Source organism: Lemur catta, chromosome 14 (genome assembly GCF_020740605.2).
Source record: "Lemur catta isolate mLemCat1 chromosome 14, mLemCat1.pri, whole genome shotgun sequence".
NCBI lineage: Eukaryota > Metazoa > Chordata > Mammalia > Primates > Lemuridae > Lemur > Lemur catta.
The window spans coordinates 21,528,358-21,542,206 of NC_059141.1; the positions used below are offsets into that span (position 1 = coordinate 21,528,358).

The following is a 13,849-nucleotide window of genomic DNA, read 5'->3' on the forward strand; positions in this document are numbered from 1 at the left end:
GTGGCATCAGACAGAAGACCGAGGTCCAAATCCCAGCTCTGTCGCTTACTGTGTGACATCAGACGAGGGTCTTCGCCTTGTTATTCTGAGGTTCACCTTCGTTTGTAAAATGGGAATACAAATACTCTACCTAAAGAGTGGTTGTGAGGTTTAAATAATTCTATGTTTGCTGCCTAGTACAGTGTCTGACACATAGTAAGTAGGTACTGAATAAATTACAGCTAATTCTCAGGGCGGGGGAATCTCACTGTCTAATGGATCTGAAAGTCATATTGGGTATCGTGAATGTCCTTTGCAGGCAGGCTTCCCCACAGTCTATCAGACGTGTTTTGTTGTCCCGTGGTCGTAACAGTTGCTGTTGCTGGCTTCCTTTCCGTGTACCTCTCTGCCTATGACTGAACATTTTCCACGCTACCAATTACTATAATTTAATAATTATTCAACTCTGTAAGATGCTCTTAATGTCTTTCTTTTCTAAACGAGTTCATGACACTTGGGGATGACTCAGTGAAAAGAAGATACAAATCAGTCAGACGCAGACTTGACCCTCTGAACCAAAGCAGTGCTTCTCTCAGTGAAACAGCAGGAACCACAGGACACGAATTATGTTGGTGGGATTTGCGTGACTTTTAATTTCTTAGTTTACTAATAATGTCTTACAGTGAGAGTGAGGAGTAAAGACAGGGCTGGATGGGGCGAGGGAAAGGAAGAAGAGAGAAGCATCTTTGAAGTCCCTTGAACTATTGAAGCATGTGCTAGGATAAGGAAGTTCAGTAAAAGCATCACGTCCTTGTCACCACAGAGCTCTTAAGGGAGATATAGAACCGAGACGGGGACACTCTTCAGCTCTGGTGGAAGCGACTGAGGACAGAGAACAAATCCTATGTCAAACGTGGCACATGGGAAAGACTGGGTGATGCGGATGCGACACAGTTGGGCAGATGAAGAGCTGACTCTTCAGAATCTACTTCCTAGCAAGCGAGCAGGAGCAAGTGCACCCCTCCCCTGGTCTGAGTGTCTCCTCCTCTCCTGCAGGACCTCAGCAACCGTGTGGCCGTGGGGAAAATGCTGGGCAAGACTCTTAGAAAACAGAAAGATCTTTTTTATATTTGCTGGTGGTGTGGATTGACCAGAAGTGGTTTCTTTTACTTTTGGGCAGTAGCATTGTGTCCTGGTGATAAAATATCCTACACTGAGCACTCTTAAAAGGCAAAGGAGAGTGAAAGCAAGGCCTCTTGGACCTGGACTAGTGGGAAGGGGAATTTGTGGATTCTCAGGGCAAGGGCATGAAACAGCTAATTCTATTTCACCACAAACGAACTGACACAGATAAATGACACCTTGGCTTTTTCCACTCATAGAAACACTCACTTCTTCTATTTCATACTACTAAATCTAAGGTCAGTTTAAACACAGTTTGGCATGACTATTACTGTGCTTCTAAAGTTAAGGTGAAAAGCTATATTCTTAATAGTTTTTCCCCCTAATTAAATGGATTTGAATAAGCTGAAAGCCTAACATCTAGATATTCTTTCCATTATTTTATTTGTTGGGGGAAACCCTTAAAATTTATCACTGCCATTTTTGTTTAACCTACAGAATTGAAAGAATATGAACTGGGCAGGGATAAGTCATTACATGAATCATAGAAGTGGTCAACATGCATTGAATTTTACCTATTGAGCAAGATTATTAAAGGGTTATAAGTTCTTGTGAAAGAACCTAAATGCATTTAAAAGAGAAGAATACTACACTAGCCTTTTTTTTTTCCTGGATGGAAGAAAAGGATATATGGAATTGAGGAAGGTAGAAAGGAAAGTGTCCATTAAACAAACACCTATCATTTCTGAAACAGTTCTATCAGAGTGGAATTGGGTATGGACCATTGGTTTATCTTTGGCAGTGATCTTATATTTCAGGCATCTAGAGTAAGATTACATAGCTGAGTAATGGCTGGGCATAGTGAATAAATACAGTTTTAATTTCAGTTCACAGCAAATGATGATGATCACAGATTTAGCACCTTAGTTTGTACTTCCTCTGCACCTGAATCATCTATCACTGTGAATTCTGAGCTTTAGGTGAGAATGCTGTATTCTTAGATAACTCCTCTGTGATTGCTCCAGGACTGCAGTTTCCTTCAATCTAAGGGGTGGTTTTCTTATTAGAGAAAGTATCAATACTAAATGTGAGACTGAAGCCTTGAAGATACTTTATAGTGGTGGCAGGGGTTAGGGATCAGGAATAGGCTGTTTAACAAGTCAAATGCATATTATTCCCTCTTAAGCATTAACTTTTTTTAAGCAATGAAATTATATTTTTTGGCTTGAGATGGTGCTTTCTTCTATATTTGATTTCTCGGTTTTCTTAGTGGATATTACCGTCTCCTCCAATATTTCTTCAAAACTTTCCCCTATCTGGGAGGTTTTCTTAGAGGCTACCTTAGAAGCCTCCTCCTCCTCCTCTTCTTTCTTAAGTGACAGCCCAGTGGATGATACTTTGGAGGTTGCAGAACTGAGGATTCTAGGTGGTAGCAGATAACTTGGATTGGGAGGTGGATTCAGCCCTGAAATGCTTAATCCACTGGTGCTAAAACGTGTCTCTTCACCTTCCAGCAGTTTCCTGTAAATCCAACAGAGAAAAACTCTTAGGAAGTCAACTTGCAACTTTTATTAAAAAAGAATTTAGCCCTCCATTCCCTATTCATTTTAGAGAGATTCCAAAGTACTTGGCAGTTTCTTCATGAGACTGAGACCAATAATAAACACTGAGTTCCAAGGCTCAAAGAGTTGGAGCCTGGGTGCATGCACATGCACTGTGGGTGCGATGCACACACCTGCAGCACCACCTCTTTTTAAAGCATGACTGCCCGAGGAAACCTATCCTATTCACAAATACATCCCAGAAGGAAAACCTACAACTCCTCAGGGCCATATCACACCCATTTTTGGCAATTAGAGTCTACAAAACTCTAGGGAGAAGTAATTTTCCTAATTAACACCTTAACTGCAACAAGGATAAGGAAGTGAGAAGCCCACAAAGGGGGGAGGAACTGCTGCTTAATTCAGCCTGAATTTGAGATTTGTACTTTTTCAATGGATAAGGGTACAAAGGGAATGGAACCAGCAGCAACAAAAGCCAGTGAATGACACTATTTCAGATCCCACCCTTTTTCTCAGCCTGGCCTAAACTTCACTATAACAGTGGCCTCAATATCTTTTTTTCTCATAACTAATAGTTTTTATCATCCTTTTTTTTTTTTAAATGAGAAACTCAAGACACTATCAGATATGCTTGGAGGTTTGTTTTGAAGTAGTATACATAGTGTAAAGCAAAAATGTCCAGACAGATCTGGGCTTGAATCTGAGCTCTGCCATTTACCAGCACTGTGACTTTGAGCAAGTCACACAGTCTGTGGCTCAGTGTCCTCATCTGCACAATGGGAACAATATGACCTGATACCTCGTGCCTGACACATAGTGGTCATTCAAGTAACAGTAGCTGCCCCATAAATATGTGCAATTACAATGTGTCAATTAAAAAAAACAAAACAAAACCCTAGCAGCTGCTGTTAATACTTTTTTTTTTAAAGGCAAATGTTCACTTAAACATTGCTTTGAGTAGGAATCTGGGGATATAACTCACCTATCAGGCTTTCTAGATTGTATAAAAACTCTTTTTCTTTTTTTTGAGACAGGGTGTCACTCTGTCGCCCAGACCAGAGTGCAGTGGCATGATCACAGTTCACTGCACCCTTGCACTCCTGGGCTCAAGTGATCAGCCACACACTGGGCTAACTTTTTAATTTTTTGTAGAGGTGGGGTTTCACTATGTTGCCCAGGTTGATATTGAACTCCTGGCCTCAAGCGATCCTCCTGCCTAAGCTTCCCAAAGTCCTGGGATCATAGAGGTGAGCCACTGTGCCCAGCCTGATGGATTTTTATTTCAATCTCTGTGTACTCACATTACCGCCTTAAATTCTTGACAGAGATACGTAGAATACTCCAGGACTAGTAAGTGGAGCTGGGATATATCCAGGTGGAGGGACAGAGGGGTCAGCTCAGCTGGAAGGGGCCAGTGATGCCCTACTTTATCCTCCCTCACTGATCAGAAACTAGAGAGACCAGAGCCACTTATCTGAGTAGCATTGCCCCCAGGTGACTGGATTTGGCTAGGTGAGCAGCCGGCATGCCCTTTGAGGTACCTGTAAGCTGCTATCTCAATGTCAAGAGCCATTTTGACGTTGAGCAGGTCCTGGTATTCCCGAAGATGGCGTGCCATCTCACTCTTGGTGTTCCTCAGATCATTCTCCAGCTGCCCAATGCTATCCTGAAAAAGCGACATATCCAGAATAGTTAGGCCAGGACAGCTGAAATCCACGGAGATTTCCACAAGGCAGGATTCTCAACCCTGACTACATATTAAACCCCCCTGAGAAATATAAAATACTTACATCCAGGCCTATCCCTAAGCCCAGATTCTGATGATTTGTTCTGAGGTGGGGGTCCCAGCATTTACCTTTTTCATAAAGGTCCCCAGGAGATTTGGGTGCATGATGAGAGCTGGGAACTTCTACCACAAGCACATGGTTCTCAAATGAACACTGGGGGATGATTTTTTTTTTCTTTTTACAGTCACTTACTATTACTCTCTTCCTTGTTGTATTGTGGCTGAATAACTCTGTTGTTACATGTCCTTTCCAAAACCAAAGCCTCAGGTTAGGAGCTTAGATTCAGAAAATTCTAACTGTGGAAAGCACAGAGAGGAGACAGCAAGCCTTCTCTCCCTCCATTCCATGTCTGCGTTCATTTTGATGGTTTCCTGGAAGTCTGCCACTCAATCACTTTACTGAAAGCATTTTACATGACAGATAAGGAGGAAGCATAATTACTTCACAGGATTTTTAAACAATCCAAATGGCAGACTGAAATTATAATATTTTAACAAAGAAACTAGGTCCATGTAATGCTCCAAATTCTTCCAAACCAACGCATGGAAGAGAAATAGCTTCATATTTGTGATCCTGAACACTGAAGCCAGAAGGATCTTTTAAAAACAAAGCAGATCCTGTTGCTTACCTGCTTAAAGCTCTCCAACAGCTTTGGATAAAATCCAAACTCCTCAGCATTACCTATACTCTTCCCTTTGCTCAATGTGTTTCAGCCGCCCTGGCCTACTCTTTTGCTCCTTAAACATACCAAGTTCATTGCTGCCCCAGGCCCTTTATTTATTTATTTTGTTGAGATGTGGTCTCATTCTGTTACCCGGGCTAGAGTGCAGTGGTGTCATCATAGTTCACTGCAACCTCAAACCCCTGGGCTCAAGGGATCCTCCTGCTTCAGCTTCCCCAGTAGTGACTACAGGTGCACACCACCATGTCTGACTAATTTCTTTGTTTATTTATTTATTTATTTTTGGTAGAGAGGAGATCTCACTGTGTTGCTCGGGTTGGTCTTGAACTCCTGGCCTCAAGTGATCCTATCCTCCCTTCACTGATCCAACACATTATTTTACTTCAAGCCAGGGCAGCTGCTAGCCCATGTAGGAACCTTGCACAAATTAGAAAAAGGCACCCCCAATGGGAGGACAAATTAGAAAAAAAGCACCCACTTGAATGCAGCCACTCTGGTCTTAGCTCTTAACATTATATGAAATTATCTTGTTCATTCATTAGTCTACTAATTTATTTTCAGTTGCTTTCCTCTATAACAGGGTTTTTCAACCTTGGCACTATTGATGTTTTTGAGTGGATAATTCTTTGTTGTTGGGGGCCATCCTGTGCATTGTAGGATGTTTAGCAGCATCCCTGGCCTCTACCTGCTAGTTGCCAGAAGTACACACTTTCCTTCTTCCAGTTGTGATAACCAAAAATGTCTCCAGACATTGCTAAGAGTTGCCTAGGGGGCAAATCCCTCTTGGTTGAGAATTACTGCTCTAGAACATAATTAACATGGACTCAGGGACCCTTTCTGTCTAGGTCACCCTGGAAGCCCAGAGCTAGCACAATGCACACTGTTGATGCTCAATGAATAACTGTTGAATGAATGAGTGATGCAACATAAGCACTTCTTCTTTTCTTATGACCTAAAAAGGTGTGAGCAAATAACCTACATAATTCAGCTGCCACTTTGGAGACATGAAGAACACAGTGATTGAGAGTTATTTTTATGAAACAGTGATGCAGATAACATATCAGAAACTTCAAGAAAGTAAGTGCTGAGAGGCCCTTGCAATTCCCCAGTGTGGGGATGACAAAGCAATGGTGAAAGGTAGGCCTGATAAATCAGGGGGTGCAAACTTCCAAATTAAGAGAATTTGCAGAAAGAATTAAAATTCTTGCCACCTACCTGTTCTATAAATATTGACAGCAATACTGCAAAGGAGAATCTCAATTGACTTATGGGTACAGGGCAAGGAATGATTGTGGAAAAAATTCATATGACACTGGACAGTGATGCAAGTATTTCAAAGTGTGTTAAGAGATCATGAGGGCTTAAAAGGATTTTTGCCAAGAAATTTTACTTAATGGTTGCTATTTAAAGTTACACTACCCTACAAGCAAGTTCTGCTAGTGATGCGTTAGGAGCAAGAGAATCAACATTCCTGTGGTAAGGGGGAAAGGAGTCAGGGTTAGGGAAAAAGGAGAAAGGAGAAAATATCATCATTATGCAAGGGAGCAGGAGAAATTCGAGATGAGGAAAACAGGGGCATTTCATCAGGATCTGTGGGTTGCATTGTTTGCCCTGCCACTAACATCCAATGTACCTCTGCTAGTTTTCTACATTTTAATTTCATCAAACCTTCCTTCCATGTCTGCATATGGAAAATTATAGTGTTTATTCTTTTCTGAGATTCTCAAATTAGGATTCCAATTTAATGCATTTTACATTAGTAGATGAGTCCATTATCTGTTAAATTAGATAACAGACATTAGAACAGCATGGCACATAGGAAGTACTCAATAAATATTAGTGATTTTTATTATTATTAATGTCATACCAGGTGATTCTCCATCTTTTTTGATGATATGGACAAATAATCATGATCCTTCTCTATGACCCCTTAAATAATTAAGAAAAGTAATATATAATAAAATTTTATTATTGGATAGTTGCAGGCATATGCCTTAAAGCACCAGATTTTTAAAAAATAATGATTTTGAATAAAAACCTTTCTACAGTGGCTTATACCACTACAATGATCCCATTAAACATAATGCAAACCTTCCTCAGCAATTAAGGGTCATGATAATGATCAATTTTTAAAAATATTATTCTGTGATATCTTTTATCTTTCAGGTCAGCTGAGGTATATCAGGCTGTTTGATTCTACCCTAAATGGTCCCAAAGAGCAGTGTTTGAATCAATGTTGCTGCTCTTTGATTTTCTTTGTCCTGAAAGATGAACAGATTTGCTGCTACTCATTCTTAACAATGCCTGACACCACTCATTCTTAACAATGCCTGACTCCCGTGGTCCGCCCTTCTCTTCTATCTGGCTTGAAATCCAAACAAAGCATTTTAGAATCATGTAAAATAAGAATGAGTAGGCTGGGGGCTTCAGAGTGGCCAATTTCTTGATTTGTGCTTTAGAGATAGATGTTTTGTCTCATCAGTAGGTTAATTAGGTCCTTTTCTTAAAAAAATTTTTTTTCAGTTAGAGTGACTCTGGCATTAAAAAAAATTATTTCTGTTTCACTGCTGTATTTTCCAAATAAGAGGTGGTTGGAGAGCTGAGTTCTAGATGAATGAGATTTCCTTGAACTTTTATGTTAGGGATTTCACATATCTATTTTATGCAGCAGAGTAGACAAATGTGTGACTTGCTTCTTTCAGGGGGAATTGTGCTGCCTGCTGACCACCGATGGCTCTTCAGATGGCTCTTCAATGTCTCTGTCTCTTTGTTTGCGCTCTCCACCCCACACGAGGCTGTTGTCTTGCATTGCCCTTCAAAAGCCCTGCCAAAGATGGCCTCCAGCTCGAAATCGGAGCAGAACGCTGCAGTCTGCCCCCTCCCCCAACCACGCAGCTGCTGCCGGCTTAGCCTGAGGGAATGGGAGTGAGGCACTCCCAGCTCCAGCTGGGGTCTCTCCCCAAGTAGTTAAGACAAATGCTGAGCATCTTGCCCATGGCTGGAAGGATGCAGGGTGGGAGTAAGAGAAAGAGCTAGCCTCACGCGCCTCTGCGGTGGAGAAGAGAACCCACAGACAGCGCTGTGGATTTCATCACTTTTGAGGGGCCCTCAGCCAGGGGAGCAGTAGTGAGAGCAGCACAGTCTGATTGGAAGAAGCCATCCACAATGACTGCTCTGGCCATCCTGAATTACCGGGTGGGGAGAGAGGGTTTTCATTTGTGGTTCACTCACAGGTTAGTGTGAGCCTTATTCTCACTCCTGTCTTGGCTTCATCCCCATCTTTTTCTTTCCTCCACCACACTCTAAAATCTTGCACTATATGTCTTTCTGTAAGTTGCTTTACTGGAAAATGTGGTTTAGGTCAGCGCACTCCAAAATCAGTCTGAGAGCCTACAGGATGCAGCACTTTTATTGAAAAATGCATATTCCTGGGCCCCACCTAAAAACTGCTGAATCTGTATCTTTGGGAGTGGACCTGAGAATTTTTTTAAGCCCCCAGTTGACCTTGTTTGTGTGTCATTGGGTTTAGGAACCATTAATTTAAATTTATTTCTGTAAAGAAGCTATCATGGTGGCCCAGGTGACAGTAATACAGTGAGATGGAGGAGGGCAAACAAAATGAAACAAAACAAAAACTAGATGGAAGAGCTTAAGAAAAAAAAGGCCAATGCAGCTTTTTTTTGAATTCTAATTTCAGAAATGGATCTATCAAACTATAGATTTATATGCAGTCACTGCCACCCCCAATCTCCAAGGGGCCAGACCCTTCCTGGCATTTAATTAGGTTGTACTCCAATCTCATAATGGAGAGAAGAGAGCAGACTTGGCTCATCTCCCTGGAGAGCATTAACCAGCAGGGACCGTGATTGTTCAGCAAGGTCTTTCAATGAAAGCTTCAGCTTTCTAAGACTGACCGCAATAAAGGTCTGGGACCCCAGTAAAGTCCAAGAATGTCCTTAGACATCTTTAACAGAACTGGGACTCTAATGGTGCTCTGAAGTGGCTATGTAGGAAAGAGAACTGCCCTGTTTCAGAAATGGAAAAGCATTAAGCTTTTCAGATAGAGGGGAGTTGCCTTTGGTTTTTGAAGACAATAGTCCTAGCTCTTCCTAATCTCTTCTCTTGCCTGATTCAGACTCTCTCATACACTGTTGTATACTTACTGTGTCACCTTGAATCATTCTTTACCTTTTTAAAAGTGTAAGAAGGCTTCTCTTCTCAAATAGGCTATCAGTTCTCTGGGGCCAAGAAAACGTGACTTTAATTGGGCCTTCCTGTGTCTCATAGAGGGTGCCAAGCTTCCAAAGGAAAATGGCCCTACCACTAATCTCTAAAGCAGAAGAAAGAGAATCACCTCCCATTACTGCAGTGAAAGGGAATGGGGGAGGATGCAGTGACAGGGCAAGAAAACAATGGCTAAATGTCACCATGGAGAGAGAGGCTTTTCACCCTGGTCAGCACTACTAAGGTGGTTGGAATAGCCAGAGACACTCCTGTGGGTTCGGGCCTTCAGGACCCATGGGTAAGGCTGTAAGACCCTCCTCAGCCTTAGGTCCCAAGGAGTCGGAAATAGCTTCCTGATGTCTGACCTTCCCTTCCACTCCCATCAGCAGGTCCTCTACGGCTCAAGCTGATGGGGGCAGCACTGCAGAGCTGCAGATGCTGCAGTTTCTGTTGTTTTTTTGTTTTCTGTAGACCAAGTCTAGATGACCCTCCTATTGTCTAATGCTGAAAACCTTTTACGGCAAAGAAGACAGACAACACTTCACTACCTCTTAGAATGTAGGGGCTATACCAAGCAGAGGACATGGGAAAGCCCAATTCAGCTGGCAATTCTGTGTAAGTTGTTCTTTTTGTAGGAATACTGGGCTAGCCATCCAGTAGACCACCTAGCTCATCCTTTGAGGCTTCTGGAAAAAACATGAAGTCTCAATTAACCAAATGTGACTAATTCAAACCATCCACAAGTTAGGGCACATAGTGAAAAGTTCAGTTACAGATTTTGAAGCAGAATAGAAGTACTTATTTAAATAATACCATAATACCAAACTAACCAAAACAAATCATCTAAGCAGGCTTTCTTTCTTCATCAAAGGGAGTCATTTGTATTAAACAGTAAATACCTGCACATCAATAACAATTCTTTAGCTCCTGAGTAAAATGGTACTTTCAAGATTTCATGCCTTTCTTGGTTGTATTTTATCAATGTTCCCAAACCCTATTAATTTCATCAAATGTCAACTTCAATCCTAGCTTGAATTGTTTCGTTTCTGAATTATTGGCATTCTATTCAAAGGAGCTTTTATTGTACCTTGAAATTGAACCACACTATTTCTTTTCTACACTTTTCATTCACCCTGTCTCCTGCCTCAGTGTGCTTTGTGTTCATAAGCCCAGAATGTCCTATATGGTAAAACTGAAGACGCAGTGGCCTTTGTTGGGAAAAAAGAGCCAATCAATACATTCACAGGAGCTTAGAGGACAGGGAAATATGGAAAAAAATATACGAACTATAACAAAGAAACCATCTCTTCGATTATCGCATACACTTAGGAGGGAAACATGTTAAGAAAATGAGAATTTTCAAGTGGGACCTCACAGCTGCTGAGCAAATTAAATGGTTTTCATTAAGTGCTAAGCCACCCATGAAAGTGCAAATTGATGCTGTCCACGAGGTGACCTTTGATTGCAGGTAGCTAAGACTGATGTGTTGATATTGCAGAAGAAAAAAGAAACCAAAAGCAGTTAATTGCCTAGAGATTCATAACTGGGACATGAAACGGGAGAGACATAATTGCTGAGATGGGAAGAACTCGACATCAGCACCTCGGACAGCGCCCAAACCATTCTCGTTTTGCTAACCGGGTGCAAGGCTTTCTTTAAGAAGAGATTTCAGTAGGGAATCGTGGGAGGAGGGTGTGTGTGTGTGTGTTGGGGGAGGAGGGTAGAGCACGGCGGTTGCTATTATCTCAATCATCACTCAGCTTGTTGGCTCCCAATCTATACCCCTTTGAGGACAAGTCAAGAAAATAGGGTAAGACCCACCTCAGTTCAGTACAGCATTCTCCCCCCAACCCTGAGGCAGACGATACTCCATAAATATCAATTTCAAGCGCACAAAAAGCCTTTCAAAGTCAACCAGACAAGCCAGACAGCCAAGACAGCCAAGACAGCACCGCCCACCATCGAGAGGCTGGAACCCGCCCCTGTTGGGTTCACTCCTACTCTGGGTGGGGGACTGTCCTCCAGGTCGCCAGTGTGTGCATGCCCACTTGCTGACAGAGAGGCACAGTTAGATTTTCAGACTCCAAAGAAGTTTAAGGGCTCCTTTGTTAGAAGGGCTTGGACAGGGACAAAAGGGAGGGGCCCGGAAGGAGGGTTTCCAGGCCCCTAAAATTAACAGTAGAGACTCCAGGGCTTTTCGTTTGCCAACGCCACCAGTCGAGGCCATTCTCTCCCCTCCCGTGTCCTCCCCTTAAATCCTAGGGCCCGATTTTACCAGAAAGAGCAGTAGTCTCAGGAGAGGACAGGACGCCCCTCCCTACGCCGCACTCCAGTCCGTACCTGGTAGCCAGCCACCTCAGCGCTGTGCCGCTCCTCCAGCTCCAAAATCTGCCTCTCCAAGGACTCGTTGGCCCCGCGCAGGCCCTCAATCTCGATGGTGCGTGCCTGCAGCTGGCGCCGGTACTCGTGGATCTCCTCGCGGCTGGCCCGGATGGCCTCGGTGCTGCGCGCCGCCTGCTCGTTCAGGTTGGCGAACTTGGACTTGTACCACTCCTCGGCGGACTGCAGGTTCTTAGCGGCCAGGGACTCATACTGGGCGCGGATCTCCCTCAGCGCCGAAGTCAGGTCTGGTTTAGCCACAGCCACGTCCACCTCGGCCGCGGCCTGCGACGACGCCTGCAGCGTGGCCAGCAGCTCGGCTACCTCTTCGTCGTGCACCTGGCGCACGAAGGCCAGCTCGTCCAGCAGCGACTCCACCTTCTTCTCCAGGTCCAGGCGGGCCAGCGTGGCGCCGTCCACGTCGCGCTGCTGCGCCTTCAGGGCGCGCTCGGCGCCTTCGCGCCCGCGGCTCTCCTCCTCGCAGCGCGCCCGCAGCCGCTGCACCTCCTCGGCCAGGCCGTCGCGCTCCAGCAGGGCCTGAGCGCGCGCCGAGCTCGCCTCCTCCAGCTGCGCGCGCAGGTCGCGCAGCTCGCGCTGGAAGAGCTCGCCGACGCGCGACGGCTCGGCGTGGCGCTGCCGCAGCGCGGCCAGCTCGGCCTCGAGCGCGCGGTTCTGCGTCTCCAGCTGATGCACCTTCTCGATGAACACCGCGAAGCGGTCGTTGAGGCCCTGCAGCTGCTCCTTCTCGTTGGTGCGGATGATCTTGTACTCGTTGGTGCGCGCCGCCGCCTGGCTCAGGTCCAGTCCTTCGGACGCCGGGGACCGGCGGTAGGCCAGGCCCAGGCCAAGCGACGAAGCCGAGGAGCAGGCGGCTGAGGAGGCCACATTGCAGCGGGACAGCGACTGCGAGCGGAAGCTGCCCGAGCCGCCGGCCCCAGAAAGGCGCGCGGACAGGCGCGAGCCATCCCCGAACACCTTGCGGTAGGAGGAGGCGGAGCACAGGTAGTGCTCCGAGCCGAAGCTCATGGTGCTGGGCTCAGGACCGGGCGTGCGGCTGCGGCAGGAGCTACAGAAGAAATGAGAGGTGCGGCAGACAGGGCGCGGCTGGGCGGTGTGCACCGGGTTTTAAGGCGCTGGGGCGGGGGCGGCGCATGGGGGCGGAGCTCTGCTCCGGGTCTGGCGGGGAGAGGGAAGGGGGGCACCCAGGCGCGGGGGCGGGGAAGCGCAGTGACTACAGCAGCTGCGCGCGCGACCGACCTGGGGCGCGGGGACAGGGCTATCTGCGTAGGCGTCGCCCTCGGTCCGCAGCGCCTCTCCCCAAGAATCGACTAATTTGGAGGTGACTAGCGCAGAGGGGTGCCTGAACCACTGAGGTTTCCCATACGGAAACCGCACTGCTCTGTCGCGTCCCTTGACCCTGTCCTCCCTTCCCTCTTTAACCCAGTGGGAGGTGAGAGTTTTCCGGGGGAGGTGCCCCCTGCGCCCTCCCTCACCCCGGAGTTCCCGAGGGGGAGGTCCTGTTTTTCCAGTTAGAGTGGGGGTCCGCAGGGCGAGGCCTTGTCCCCTCCCTCAAGTGTTCCCGGGGGAAAAGTGAGTCTGCGTCAGAGAGCATCTCCCCGGCTGTTCCTCTGCAGCTCTGGGGAGCGCCCGGGGCGGGAAGATGCGCGGAAAGCCTGCGGCACCCTCAGAAGAGCCGGGAGATCGGTAAAGAAAGTGAGCGCAGGCTGCGGGAAGTGAAAAGAAGCGGAGGTAGAGAGGAAAAGGGGCCAGACCTGGAAAGGAGGCGGCGCTGGGAGTGACTGGGGCTCAACAATAGAGCTGGAAAGCGCGGCGCAGACTAGGACCCCAAGCTGGTGAAAAGGGGGCTGCAGACTTTTGTTTTTAAAACGATTGTGTTTGAAAACATTTCAAAATGAGCATTTTAAAACTGGGAGGTTTCACCCAAAGAGACACTGGATTTCTGGCTCCTTCTGAATATGTGAAGAGCTGGGATGGGCACGGTGAGCGGAGGTGAGGTGCCCTGGCCATTTGATTAAGACGTGTGCTCTCCTGTTCACCATGGCCCCCGCCATTCTCCACTCAATTACACCTACCTTCTTAATTCATTTGCTCTA

General features: G+C 45.9%; 1 protein-coding gene across 1 annotated transcript; it reads right to left on the bottom strand.

The window, feature by feature from the left end:
• Nucleotides 1-608: 608 nt before the first annotated feature.
• Nucleotides 609-12,835, bottom strand: INA (internexin neuronal intermediate filament protein alpha). Its single transcript, XM_045568482.1, has 3 exons — nt 11,697-12,835; nt 4,205-4,329; nt 609-2,622 (listed from the first exon to the last, which is right to left on the bottom strand). The coding sequence occupies exons 1-3, from the start codon at nt 12,759-12,761 to the stop codon at nt 2,313-2,315; spliced, it is 1,500 nt and encodes a 499-aa protein (XP_045424438.1). The 5' UTR covers nt 12,762-12,835; the 3' UTR covers nt 609-2,312.
• Nucleotides 12,836-13,849: the final 1,014 nt, after the last annotated feature.